We start from the raw sequence: 14,946 nt of genomic DNA, 5'->3' as shown, positions 1-14,946 counted from the left end.
TACTTCGGTCAGCATTGTTCCTGGGTGCAAAGATATTTCAACAGGCACTGGCCCAATGCAAAGTGATCCAAGGCTGTGTTCAATGATGATGTCACACTTCAATCAGTTCCAGCATGATAGTAAGTCAGGAGTGAACCACAGACGTATAGGGAGGAACCAGTTTCCAGTGAAGAAATGAGGTTGAGCATGATTGCTCAGGTCTCAATGCAGTATGGATGGCACTCACAGTTAAGTGTTTACTGATGCTTCCTTGACTTCACACCACTATAGAGACAATGCTGACACATAAAGCTCCACAATTCCCTTTACCCCACACATCTAAACTCCTCCAGATCCCTGCAGCCCCCCCCCCCCCCAACCCCACTGGTCCAGCCATTAATTCACCTTAAATATTGCTAATATATACAAATTAATACCAAAAATAATGCCCTCATACTTATGAATGGACACACACAGACAGCCCAATTGTTGCACACATCCGGTACTTTCCTGGTGTGAAACAACTCTCTGATGATTTGGCACATTTCTGGTAATATGATTTCCCAGAGAGAAATCAATGTTCTTGTAATGTCACCATTGAATACAATGATTGGTGACACACAGGTCATTGTACTTGTCCACTGGTAAACCCACTTTATCGTAGGTTAGAACACTAATGCGGAAATTTCATCCAGTTTATTTTGTATATTTGTTCATGGTTATCAAAAATCTAAGCTGAAATCATTATCGGCATTTTTTCCACCTCTCATGTATGAATATATTATATTGTATATACATAATACAATACAAAAATGCACATCTTATATATATTATACACACACACAATGGCCCATTTTATTTGTCATTTCATTTTTCCCTCAGCATTGTTGACATTTTCTCTGGCTGCAATGTAGCAGGCAATAATTAAAGCCAGCACCTGCCGCTCAAGGCTCCTGCTGAGTTCACTCACCAGAGGAGGAAGACAACACAAAGGCTCTGATGGAGCCCTCTATTACACAACTGTAAACAATGTCAATTTCCAAAGTCTGACCTTTTCAAGGCTCTTGGCACAGGTTATAGGGCTAATAACGCTTTTAAAAAATTGCCAGCCAGAGTACAAAACATTTAGCTTTTTAAATATATTACTGTAATCGGGTGTTTCAATTTTCTCTTATCACATGTCCTTAAATGTAGTGTTAACCCTAAGATAATCAGAATACATTTTCTTCAGAAAATAACTGCATATAATGGAGCCAAGTCATGCTGTGGACAAACAAAATGGACCACTTAAGTGTAAAGAAACTCATTGTACATTTATCTGAGAATTTTAACAAGACTTAGACATACTCAATGTTTGAAAACATTTTGAAAACCTACCTTTAAAAAAATAGACTTCAGCTCAGCTGGATCAGCCCTTCTGGGGAAAACTACCTGCAAATTAATTCATACAATAATGCCCTTAAATACACAAATACTGTACATCAGGCTAATGCATCAACAGCCATCAATAGTAATTCTATTATGAATTTGACAGTACACTGTTCTGATTCTGTAAACATTGGCTTAATTGCCATACATATCCATATTATCAAGGAGAAATGGAGACTAAGAAGTCAAACAAGGAATCTATTTGCAAACACAGGGGTGTCTCATCATCACATACTAGTTTAGGACATTGCCTACATCTTATTGCTTGTATTTAGTTGTTTGATCTCCCCTCTAGATTTAACCACACATCAAATAACTTCCTAATTTAAATAACGTAATCACAAATCTCTAACTTGTTCCCCAGATGATGTTTGAGCTTTCACAGATGGACTCTTTTTTTTTCCATGAAGAAAACAACTAATGTATCTAGCTTGAAAAATAGGTAATGTATCAAATGAAAGGTAGATACAGTAAGCCCGGCTGCATTAAAGGAGCCTGCTGGTCAAATGTTTTGCTCTACTGATTTTAGTTTGGAGAAGGGTTGCTGTGTTTAGACAAGCTGTGGGCAGTGGTGTGAAAATTTTGGAGAGGACCTCAAAGGTAGCAGCAATAATCGAAATGTAATGAACAAAGTGGAGATCCGGGACCCATTTTGAGTGAGAGTAAAGCATGTTGGCTACAGGAAGTTAAGGGCAACTAACATGAAATGAACCTAAATAATTTAAAGAAGTACGTCAATAAATCAGTTATGCGATGAAAAACGTGAGGGAAAGTAGGTGAATAATATTTTTTTGTCACAGAGAGATCTGTACGAGAACATTCGTTCAATAGTATGGCCACCTGATAGCTTATTGGCTTACCGTAAGTTAAATAAAGTTAGGCTTATTGGCAAACAGTAAATGGCTAAATAAGTAGCAAGTTCACCTACAGTCAGCCGTTTTCTTGCCAAGCAAGCTAACTAATTTCAACTGTAGCCTATCTCAGCTAAAACAACGTAATAGGTATACAAAGTATACTGTTACGCAATCACTTGAACGGTAAGCTGGCTGGTTAATCAGCTACAGTAACAGTAGCCGTAGAGTTGCAATAGGTAGCTCGCTAAAATAAAAACCTACGACACATTCTACATTTATGGCTACATTTGCTAGATCTGTTCGTGTAGCCTTTGGTAAGTGTGATAGCTAACGTTAATCAGCTCAGGCAAGAGATAACATTTGCTCTTTGCCCGGTTAAACTCAATGGCAAAGCATAATCATGTCAAGTTCACAGAGGTGGAATTCCGGGGGATAGTAAACTTGAAATGAAAACAATGCATGCTGTTGTAACCTTACTCTACTGGGTAAAACATTCATTTTTTCGGTACTAAAACAGCCTCAGTTCACTGGCTGTTAATGTCTCAATGTCATTGACCCTGACGTCGGACATCATCTCTTACCTGGCTAGCTGGCTAAATGTATGGGAGAGGGATATGCTTTCACAGGATAAAAGCTTACTTGGGACTGACTAACATAAATGCATGTATTCCTAGTTCATATGAAAAGACCGACGTTGACAGCCAATGTGCAGCAATCTAATTTCTAGCTAAAACTGTGCTTACCTTTGCAGCCATGCTTAGCTTACAACTCCCTCCAAGCTCACTTCCTTGTGCGTGATGACGTAAACGTGTAGCTAAATCACGTGTGGATCACGGATAAAATAGAAAAGAAAAACGAAAGAGGCTGAACTGTTCACGTCACGGGGTATGTGACCTCGCTGTAATGCACGTGGTAGACACACCAAATACGCACTGCACTTTTCCTCTACAGCGTTGAACAAGGGTAGTTGCAAAGGTTGCAATTTAAGTAATTAGATGTCTTGCTAGCACACTAGTTCATACGGTAATGCTAGGCAGAGCCGGCCCTCCGGATTTGGTGGCCCTTAACAAGACGGTTGTGTCCCCAAAGCGCAACATAAATCACACCCACCACTTAATTTCTGAATTGTGTAGCCCAGGGTTGGTTGTCGCCCTAAGGGACTGCACAGTGCCAGTGGCATATGCCAATGGTTCTGACACTAGAGCTTCTCTCTGGGCATGGTCCAAGCTTTGTAGGCAGGGCGGAAAAGGCATGGTTACAGCTAATCACTAAAATCTACCTTTAACTACCTAACTTAGTCCTGACATTACTGTATTAGCTTTAGCATATGGCAAGGCTCTACAGTGCTCCATTTTCCAAATTCCTGAAAATTTATTTGTGCTAATTAGAAAAATAATTGCACAGCTACTAATTGGAATACATTAGTGTGCTCCTAAATTCTTCAACTTGGAAAGAGACGTAGTATATTATATGACATTTTGTTACAGAATTATTATGTAAGATAATATCCATATTGACAAATATTTAAAAATTCCATTGAGACTGAATGGCCTTGGTTAAATCAGTCATCAGTCATGCGATGTATGTTGAAGTAAATGTGCAACGGTTAGTGCGGCTTTGAGATATACCTACCGCACTTTGCAGGCAGAGGACTTTCTCTTAAACTGCCTTCATTTGCATCCTCCCTTAGATACAAAGCTTTAGTGTTGTAAACGCTATGCATTACATTTATTAATGGCAATATAGCACTATGTTACTATTAATATTTTCCCAATGGACATTTATTTGTGGTGAATTCAGCACTGCTATTACCAAGTCCCTGACCCATCAGGGTAGAAAATATAAAGTATAACTCAGTTATCCAATAATTGACATATTAGTTACACAGTACCTGCACTGTCATTAGCTATATGATCGTAGACAATTGCCTTGAGTGAAGTGATAAAGTGATATAGTTTATTGGCAAGAGTTCACATGTCATAACTGCTGCAACCTCTTTGCAGTGCCCTTGTGAATTTCATGTTGCATAGCTGACTTGGCAGGTCGGAGTCATAAAATCTGTTAGTGCTCTAAGTGAGAAATAACATTTTGTAATCCCAGCCGACTGAACTCTTTCTTTCCTGGGTGATGCTAGCGCTAACTGTGCATGGCCCCATCAGGCTGCCAGCCACTGGTACTCTCTGGATTTTATACCAGACCACGAGGCCCATTCATGCATTAGAACAGTGGGGCTGAAGTTGTAAAAAAAAAAAAGAGAGAACTGTGAAATAGCAACTTAAATTTCTTCTCATAGGTTGCAGTCATTTCCTTTCCTCAGTACTACTTGCAGTGGCATTTGCCATAACCTTGACCCAATCATTGCTTCAAATTCTGTTAGCTCATTTTAGTCATTTACACAAAAATCTGGAACCACACATAAGCTGCACATCAAAAAATTGCAGTCATGTGTTTTCTTAGCTTATGTTGTGACATGTCCACTTTGTTACCCTGTATGCCATATGCAGATTTAAGTGTAAGATGACATTTTGATGACATTCATTCATGCCATATTTAAACCAGTACATCATAGGCACAAAACATGTCTGGGGTTTTTCATTTGTCATTCTAAACCAAATGCTTGCAGCTGACTTGTCCATTTAAGGACTTAACATGAATACATCTGGGAAAAATCTGATTCAAAATGGGCCTTTATCAGTGGGAGTCCTGAGCGGACGACCAAGGCTCGTTATGATTGCGGTATGTTTCATCTTGTGGTTCCTAAAACTGAATCAATATTCAAGTGCGAATAAAATGTTTGCTGACCATCAACCAGTGGTGTTTTATTCTCATCACAACGTATGTGCTATTACTCACCTGGGCTTAGGCAGAAAATCATTTCATTTGTCATTTACAATGTATGTAAAGCATTTTATCATTTTCAGCAAATGACCTTACATTGTATGAATGACTCTGCATGCAGGGTTTTAATGAAGTTCTCAAATGTGGCTTACAAATTCTTAAATTGAAAGAACACAGAAAAAAAGGTCTCAGTGGTTTTTCTGTGTTTGGAAAAAATGTGGACTGGCAGTGAATGGTCTCAAAACCCATTCTCATTGGATTGGTAAATGTTTTCTGAAAGCAAATGACAATCAGATGTGTGAGATGACAAGATGTCATCCTTAAATTTGACAATGAACTATTACAAATTCTCTACAGCCTTTACAATTTTACTGTTGAGTTAATGCCAATGTTTGATTCACAAATGTATATTTCAATAAAGAGAACATTGTGTCCCAATGTATGTGGTCATGGCATTACTCTTGCTCCCTAAAGTGAAATATATAAATATGTGATTTCTAGTACTGAGACATGTATTTTGTCAATTCACATTAGAAGATTAGATGTGGACCATATAATCTATCATTGCAACATGTTTCACAGACCACACAGTCTGAGGACACTATCAAGTCCTGGGTGTTTTCATTATTCATCAAAGAATAATGTAATTATAATACTCCAATTACACTTCTTATTCAAGAATACATTACTGAGAACAAGGGGATCTTATTAGGATGGCATGCACCACAGTCACCAGACATGGGCTCAATCGAACATCTGTGAGAGCAGCTGAAGAGGGAGGTGCTGCATAAACTGGTAGAATTACCGCCAAGCTGAGAGAAGGCAGTAATCAAGGCCAACGGCAGACACACCAAGTATTATCTATTGTTGACCTTCAATAAATACCGACACACTTTTCTTTACTAGTGTCCTCAGACTGTTCTTCTCCACTGACACATTTCATGTCATCTTGGCTCAGTATTTCAACGCACTGGATTTAAAATAAAACAATGAATATGAGGTTAATGGGCACTGTCAGGTTTAATTTGAGGGTATTTACAGCAATATCCATTAATTTGTATAGGAATTACAGCACGTTTATGCATAGTTTTTATGCATGAGGACCGAAGTTGCGCCAGTGCAAGTCATGGAAGCCATTATGAGGCTGAGAAATAAAAATAAAAAAGTCGGAGAGAGATGTCGGCCAAACATTTGGCTTACCAAAATCAACTGTTTAGAACATCATTAAAAAGAAAGGAAGCACTGGTAAGCTCAGTAGTTGTAACAGTTCTGGTAGGCCAAGGAAGAGCTCGGCAGTTGATGAACAAAGAATTCTCACCATGATGAAGAAAAACCTGCAAACACCTGTCTGACAGATCAGAAACATTCTTCAGGAGGCAGGCGTGGCTGTGTCAGTGACTATTGTCAGTAGAAGACTTCACAATCAGAACTGCAGAGGCTACATTGCAAGATGAAAACCACTAGTTAGCTGCAAAAACAGCATGGGCAAGTTATAGTTTGCTAAGAAGTATCTAAAAGAGCCTACAGAGGTCTGGAAAAAGGTCTTGTGGACAGATGAGACCAGATTCACTTGTGTCAGGTTGATGGCAAGAGCAAAGTGTGGTGACCAAAATGAACTGCCCAAGATCCAAATAATCCTCCCTCATCAGTAAAACATGGTAGCGGGTTTGTTATGGTTTGGTCATGTATGGCTGCCAGAAATAATGACTCCTTTGTCTTCAGTGATGATGTAACTGCTGACAGCAGCGGCAGAATGAATTCTGAAGTGTTCAGAAGCGTTTTATTTGCGCAAGCTTAACCAAATTCCTCCAAACTCATTGAACAGTGCTTTATCCTACAGTAACATAACAGTCACCTGATCTGAATCCAATTGAACATGTGTTTCATATGCTGAAGATAATATTTAAGCCAACTAGCCCTTGAAACAAACAGGAGCTGAAGATGGCTGCAGTGCAAGCCTGGCAGAGCATCACCACAGAAGATATTCAGCACCTGGTGATGTAATGGTCACAGACTTCTAGCAGTCATTCCATGCAAAAAATGTGCAACAAAGTACTAAACGTGATCACTTTAATATACATAACATAAATATGTTATAGTGCCCTGATTATATACGTGTGTGTGTGTGTGTGTGTGTATAAATCACATGCAAGAGAGCTGAGGCCATCTTTGCCATCAGACATCCTTTTATCCAGTGTTTAATGGTTCTTCTACTTTATTTCCAGGCATTGCAGCTGCTGTATGCTTTGTGACAAAAAAAAAGAGAATTCCGTAACTACAAAAGCAAAGGTTAACATTACTCACAGCATAAAAAACAATTTAAAAGGGAGCAAAAGGGCTCTAATGGCAGATGGTCTTCAAAGAAAATGCATTTTGCGCACAAAATAATTCATAGCTTTTTTGTCAGTGGCTTCTTGGAGTCTCAGAGTAACAGCATGAACCACAGTATTTTTCTCAGCAGGTCATCTGCTCCTTCAAAATAGGCTCTACCAGGAAATTCCTCTTCCACAAATATTGATGGCACAGCTCTCTATCACTTATTAGAAAATAGCTGTCAGTAATGTTTTATGAACTAAAATCTACTGGCCACATTCTACTTCTGAACATGTCAAAGGATTTAATGTTGTTTAGTCCATTTGATTTTATAGGTGAATAAAACCTGGTACAGTGCCCTATCTAATAATTCATGTTATTTTCTTGGTAGACATTTTTGTTATTCTTATCCTGGCTTTTGATAATAATCTTTAGAAGGTTACACTTATTTATATGCTTCCAGTCATTATCCCTGTTCGTTTTCTGTTTTAAGTGACAGCATAAGGCATAATTTTGTAATGTCAACAACAAAGATTTTGTCTTGAGATGATCGTTTTTTGATTGTTTGGAATGATTTCAAATCTCGTCATCAGCTATTTAGAACAGTATAATACAAGGAGCCCAAAAACCTATTGTCAAGTTGTCCTGTTTTCTGCAAAGAATTGGTGGTTTTGTCATAGGTTCTAAAACCTAAGAGCTTCTGAGTCTCGGGAATGACTTCTCTTGCCCTCCGGGAAGAAGGCAGAACCACAACCAAGATGGGGGTGGGTGGCTGTTTTCGGCGAAGTGCCTATATTTAGCCATCCGGACACAGTGTTTTAAATAGCCTTGGTATAAACAAGTGATTAGACCACTTTTTGCTTTTCCTACCAGAGCGTATCTATTAACGGTCAATGATGGTAGACCCTTGAGGCCCAAAGGTCAAATAATTTCTATTTAAAGGAACCAAGGCATGGGGAGTATTTTAGAAGTGTTCCCTCATTTGAGAATGCTGACAATTTCATTGCTATTATTTCTTTCTTGTCAAGCACTGACATAAGTGAACCTCGTCTTATATTTTGCTCTTGTCCATCAGCCACGTATAGATTTTTTCACCATAAGGTTGATATTGCCGTGCAGGTTTTTGCATTTAACTTGCGGATGGGTTTTTCTTCCCGCTGTGACACTGGGTCATGTTGAAAACAAGGTTCAAACAGAAAGGCATCTGAGATGTATTCATGATATGAAAATGAGATTCAGTGGAGTATCAGGCGTGGAGACTATTTGCGCCCACAGAAAAAAAAGGTTAACATTTTGAGCAGCCTCACCGTTTTCCATTAGCAAAGTTATACAACCATTTTCTGTAAGCCCGGCCCCTTAAATATTAATTTGCACCTTGATTCTGCTGGTGAGATAAAGTTGCCAAAAGACGTGGAAAAAATAGCCTATTTTGAAAACTCAAAAGAATCCATCCTTATATGTTGAGATTATAATGGCATGAATGCTATAATGTTTGAATGTGGGAACACCATAATGTGAGGGGTTACATTGTAAATTGCACAGATTGATTTAAATGAGAATTTATTTGCTCAAGTGGGGATGTAGAGTGTGTTCACATAAATCCAATTTTGTTTGATCTTACACCCTTTTACAACAAATAGAGCATTTTATAAAATGCAGGGGTCTAAACATAATACTATTGCATTTGCCGATTATCTATACAAGGGCAATTCCAAGAGTAATTTGAAGTATCATAAACGGTTTTTGATCAGTAGCAAGAAAACCAAATTTGAAGATCCAGAAAGGACTGGGGCGGCCCACAAACATGGGGATCTGATATTATTGCAATGTTTGACTAAAAAAATGTTACATTTATACATCTGCGGCAAGACGTGTGGTGCAGTCTGTGGAGCAGCTGACTCTGAAGCCATGTGTGATTCCCCATCCGGCCGTGGCACTTTCTTAGCTGTGGTCCCTTCCCCATTGTTACCCTTTATTGTAAAGCACAATTAACAAAAGAAGACCAGACCGTCCTGTTCCCCTTCAATGAAAAACGGTTTACATTTAAGGGTTAATTCAAACCCTCCGAAATATTACGGTTGTTAGAAAAATTGTGTGCGAAAAATGGAACTGAATGCTGGACTCGCCGGTCATAAAAATGAACACATTTATTAATTTTGACGTTACAGTTTCCATGCCAAGGGTTGTTTAAGCCTTAGGGAGAAATATGATGTGTGAGTATGGAATGACATCATGCAGTGGCTCATTCGGTCCAAGAAACAAGCATGTTAATCAAAAATGGTTTAACTTTTGTGTTATGTTTACTTATTAGCACGAGTGAAACTGCTAGTCTGGGTCAAGACATAGATTTATGCAAAAATACTGTATATGGTTAATGATTGCATTTATCTCTACTAGGTCACATTTAATAATGAAAGTGTCATTGATTGTTATTGTGGAAAAGAAGTGATTTATTTAAATCTACTATAATGAAGGGATGGGAGACATAAATCATGGTTATCTGTGAAAAGTTCAAATGAAACAAGGCTTTCATGCAGTAGATAATATAATATATATAATATAATATTTATTGTTGATATTTATTGTTTCGAACTTATTGTCAATTATTTTATTATTAATAAAACATAAAGCAAGAATAGCTAATAAACAACAAATTCTTTAAAAAACAAGAACCAAATTTACACTGGTTTAATCACTGGTTATGAAATACGTCTCTCAAAAGTGTCATTACTCTTTTACTAAAAGTTTAAACTGAGTCAGTTTGACCCAAAATGAGAGCAAGGGTAAAAAAAAAATCATCAGGAGGAGTAATTTGTCCTCAAATAATCTATGGTAACCCTTCTGTGGAAGCTCTCAGGACACACACAGGCTATAGTCTGGACACTAAATGGCTTTGGATAAATGGCTACATACTACATCCTACAAAGGGGGCTTAGATCTCGCTCACACAATGAATAAGCAAAATATGCTTTCCAATAGAAAACATTGTCTCAGCAGGTGAGCATTCTAGAGCAAAAAGGCAGCTGTACATCGCCCGAATGGGTGATACTCATTGGTGGTGGTTGAGGTGAGTTTCCCCCCTTCACTATAAAGCACTTTGAGATGAAAAGAGATCATTATAGACCATTATACAAATGCAATCCATTATTATTATTATTCTTTACGCTATACCTGAGGGAATTTAAAAGTCGATGCATTATCGCGAATCAATTTGTAAGGCGCTGTGTTGGATTTGGCCTATGCTTAGGTTTATAATGCATTCGCTCTGACTATATTTAGATCATAAATGCACATTAAAAGAGAAACTATGGGTTCTCCACATCTTGCAGTGTAGCAAAGAAAAAGAAAGAAAAAGAGAAAAGTATGAGTTAAGAAGGTGGAAGGAGAAGGAGTTTTGGAGCCGCTTTCGGCTCTCACATGTGAATGTGTTGGGATGGCAGATATCGCTAATCAAAAACACGATGAGGCAAAGTGAACAAGCCGATCTAACAGGAAACTGAAATGGACACACTGTTCACTACTTGCCTCTGTTATTTTGCAACACGCTGAAGAACAAGTTACATTACACATTCAGTGTGCACCTCGAAGCCATTTAGAGTTTTTTTTTTCACACGTACATACGTACTGCATCAGCATAAGGCATGGTGGGTTGATAAAGCACCCGTCTTTGGAAAGGACCGAGATAAGACAGCTATTATTCAAAAGACTACTTCTTGGTGAACAGCTAAGCACAGCATTGCCTCATACATAAAGAGTGTCAACAAAAGCACTGCACTGAAGGTCAGTGGTATAGCCAGGAATTCATTACTGGGAGGGGAGTCCAGCAGACATAATTTTGCCAGGGGGTGAATGATTACATTTCCAGTTCTTCGATAATCACCTTCTGCGTGCATCTGTATTTTGAAAGGGGGTGTTAGGGCTACCCACTGATTATTTAACTGAAAATGCACTGTACATCGTCATAGAGAAATCCATTTTTTTCCACACATTACAAATGTCAAGTTCTTCATAACAGCAAACCTTATAGGATTCAAAACAAAACATATAATCAAATCCCCCAAATAGCCTCCAAATGTGTTGTTAACATCTAATTTAACTTGTTCATAAGGAAATGAACCACATTTCCATCTGACAATTTGACTGCATGAAACACAAAACATCTTGCACAAGCAAAATTGCATTCTGTCAATACACAATGTCTGAGCAATCCTACACCTCATACAGTGAATGCATAACACATGCATCAAGTTGTTTACCTTGAATAAGTCTCATATATCTATCAGGCATATGGTAGCTAAAATCTAAAAATGTGACACAAAATGTATTGTGTGTAAAAATGGCAGGGATTGACACAGTATATAATTGGCTATGGTAGGCTCTTTTTGTTTACATTAAAGTAAATCCATGTTAAAATAACAAGATGATGACTGACTCAACGGTCATATCCACACTGGTTTCATTCAAACATCGAACAAAATAAACAACTCTGACATTAGTTTCACAATGAGGACCAATCCTATATGCAGTGCTTCTACTCAGAGAAGTCATTTGCTTTAATCGCCAAGGTAACAGATTGATTGAGCTCCTCTGAAGTTCTCAGAAGGGTGGGGCTGGGGTGGAGGGGGCCATGTCAGGAAACGCCGAGGGATCGCCAATGATTTTATCCTCATTTCATGGGTGCTGCTCAGTTTACATTCTGCTCCCCCAGCCCTGCTCGGTTCCCCCTATTAAGAACCTCAAGGAGACGGGCTTCTGAATGGATCTGTTTAACATCTTTCAGCTCAAATGAAGACCTACACTAAACATGCGCGGGGCATCTGGGATGGGCGAAATTGCCCCTCAGGAGGGATGGGCGGATGCGCCCAGGCCGCTTGAGAAGGTCCAGGCGGGCGCTCCCGACGCTCGAAACAGAGCCCCCCACTCAAACCTGCAACCCAAGAGGATGCGGGGTCCTCCTCTCCAGCGTGGTTAAATGAACCCAGATGTGACGCGCAAACACTAAAACCAGGCGTTCTGTGGAAAAAAAAAAGGGGTGGGGGCGGGGGGTGGGGGGGGGGCTGGGGCTGGGGCTGGGCCTCGGGGCTTTCCCCCTCTGCAGTGCTGTGGCAGTTGTCTTAAAGATTCCAGGACTTCTTCGTAATCTCTGACCACGGCGCTTGCTAAATTCACTGTGGGAAATCATCAGAGGAGCATTTGTCTTGGAATGAAATGAGCGTGCTGGCTAATCTCTTAGTCCTTTCCTTTTCCCCTTCCTGAAAGCCCACCACCTGGACCTTCAAATAATAAAACTAGGGGAGGCATTTTGACAGGCCGCACCATAAGCCCCTCAGATAAATGGAATTAAAATGAACGCACCAAAGAGAATTAAGACTAAATCTGAAGGATACTGGCACAGACAAATACACCAACGGTTTTGAATTTCAGTCGCAATTACACCTGAAATCATGGATTCACTAGGGTCTCCATAAACCGTTTAACTTTGCTTTAGCGTTGTTATTTCAGTCAATATGCTACATATGAAACGACCGTCAGTTATCATATTTCATCTGACAAATAGTATTGTCAGCATTTACAAAAGAAGTTTCTTTATTCCCAAGAAACTCATATTTTCAATAAAACACACTGTTCCATGCGAGCACAAAATCAAGTTGAAGTCTTATTTTTTTTCCCTTTGTACTCTGAGACAGAACATGCAGAGTATCTCTGGTTCTCATGGTTACAGTTGAGTCATCACAGAAAGAAACAAAATGCAAAACAAGAATCACCAAGGAAGTATCCTACATTTCTAGCATTCTGACTGCACTTGTAAAAATTCAGAGTAATTACTTGCATTGTTCTGTTGTAAGTCTGAAGGGTACAATGTAACTGCATTGAAGGGAAAACGCCTTCAGTTCAATAAATTGACTGAAAAAGTGTAATGGTGGGTCTAGAATAGCTTTACTTTTTCACTTTTAAGTGGAATGGTCAACACAGGAGATATGCAAGACCGGATATATGCATGTATGTGTTTATTAAATACATCCAAGCTGCAAGCAATACATGTAAAAATGTCCAACTAATCCCTAGATTTCAGTCGTATTATCTATTGCTTAAATGTATTTTAACCAGGACACATGACATACTTACAGCACCAGTGATATACAGAAAATACAAAAAAAATATGATATTTTAAGTTTATATTCACAAGCACAGAAGAATATTTTGCACTGGTTTTAATGCTTAATGGAAGCAACATATCCAATTTAAAACCATCAGCATTAATCCATTCAATTGCAAAATATTTTAATGACAGATGCCCTGCATACTTACCGGTACTGAAGAAAACATGGAAACATCAACGCGGTCACTTAAAGGCATATTTGGCCACCACCATTATGCCAGTAATGCCTGTATGTGCCATTAAATGATTTGTTTATTTATTTACTGAGTAAGGATGTGTATACACTCACTCTGCTCATTCTGAGCATGTTATTCTGCAAATGGGAAACCTGAGAAGGAGGCTGAGAGAATGCAGTCCTAACCAGTTTTATATGTAAATGTCAACGCTGCTCTTGTTTAAGAACATTCCACCTGTTTTTCCTCTTTTTACATCGGCCCGACACTTGGAATAATCTTTTAAGCTTCTAACTCTAAATCCCCCACCCACCCACCCACTCACCAACCCACCCCCCACACACACACAAACACATACACACACACATGCACGCAAGCACAACCTATTAAATTTCACTAAACATGCAAAAAACAAAAAAAACAAAAAACCAGAATAAATAACCTCAGCTTCCAATGTCATACATATTTTGCCTTCTACAAGAACTATGGGGCAATTTCAACAATGTAGCAACGGAATGGAAATATATGAAATAAATGTAAAATTTGGGATTTTGTGAATTCTGATGCCCTGCCACTCCAACTTGTAAGCAGGTGCCATTTACTGATCACTAACCTAGGATCGGACTACACCGAGGAACATACCAGAATGCTTATGTCCCAGTCTCATTTAAGGAAATCCCAGATATTTGAGGGGCCAATTCCCAGTTTTTTCGAAGCTTCCATACAATCCACCTACCCAAAAGGTTACCTGCAAGATCAAGTAATATGTCACTCACTGGGCAAAGTTATAGAACACAATCACCACAATGAAATGGCAGAGGTAAAACAAGTACATTCTTTCCTTGCTGATTTGAAAACATGTGATAGAGGGCAACCAATGATTGTGAGCCGTTTTCCCAGCAGACTCAATACTATTTCTCTGCAGAGACCTTTTGAGTAACCTGTGTCACTCCTAATTTTGACAAGTTTGGATGATACAGCCCAGACCCTCACTCCTGAAACACACACCGGCTCTTTGTTTGCCTGAGTCACATCTATTTTTTTTTGCCCCTTAAATCCAGGCGTAGAAGCAAGAATAAACTACAAATTTCCTTTCTCATTTGGTCGGTTCAGCCTGTGTTGGCTCACATTTAAAAGAGTTTGCCACTCAGAAGATGAATAGTTAAATTAAGGATGACTATACTTCCCCCAAAACAAACCA

At 38.9% G+C, this 14,946-nt stretch overlaps 1 protein-coding gene across 3 annotated transcripts in view; it reads right to left on the bottom strand.

The window, feature by feature from the left end:
- Positions 1 to 3,132, bottom strand: part of LOC135261706 (electrogenic aspartate/glutamate antiporter SLC25A13, mitochondrial) — a 63,968-nt gene extending 60,836 nt beyond the window's left edge. For 2 of the 3 annotated variants that reach the window (XM_064348245.1, XM_064348246.1), the window contains exons 1-2: positions 3,005 to 3,132; positions 1,357 to 1,410 (exon numbers count right to left, since the gene is read on the bottom strand). In XM_064348245.1, the coding sequence (XP_064204315.1) occupies positions 1,357 to 1,410; positions 3,005 to 3,016 (66 nt within the window). In that variant the 5' untranslated portion in view covers positions 3,017 to 3,132. Of the gene's footprint in view, positions 1 to 1,356; positions 1,411 to 3,004 lie in introns of those variants that run through there. The other variant, XM_064348248.1, reaches the window with a different exon arrangement.
- Between the last annotated feature and the right edge of the window lie 11,814 nt (positions 3,133 to 14,946).

This window comes from Anguilla rostrata, chromosome 8 (assembly GCF_018555375.3).
Source record: "Anguilla rostrata isolate EN2019 chromosome 8, ASM1855537v3, whole genome shotgun sequence".
Lineage (NCBI taxonomy): Eukaryota > Metazoa > Chordata > Actinopteri > Anguilliformes > Anguillidae > Anguilla > Anguilla rostrata.
Note: the sequence above shows the minus strand (reverse complement) of the source record. Positions and strands in the feature narration are given on the sequence as shown.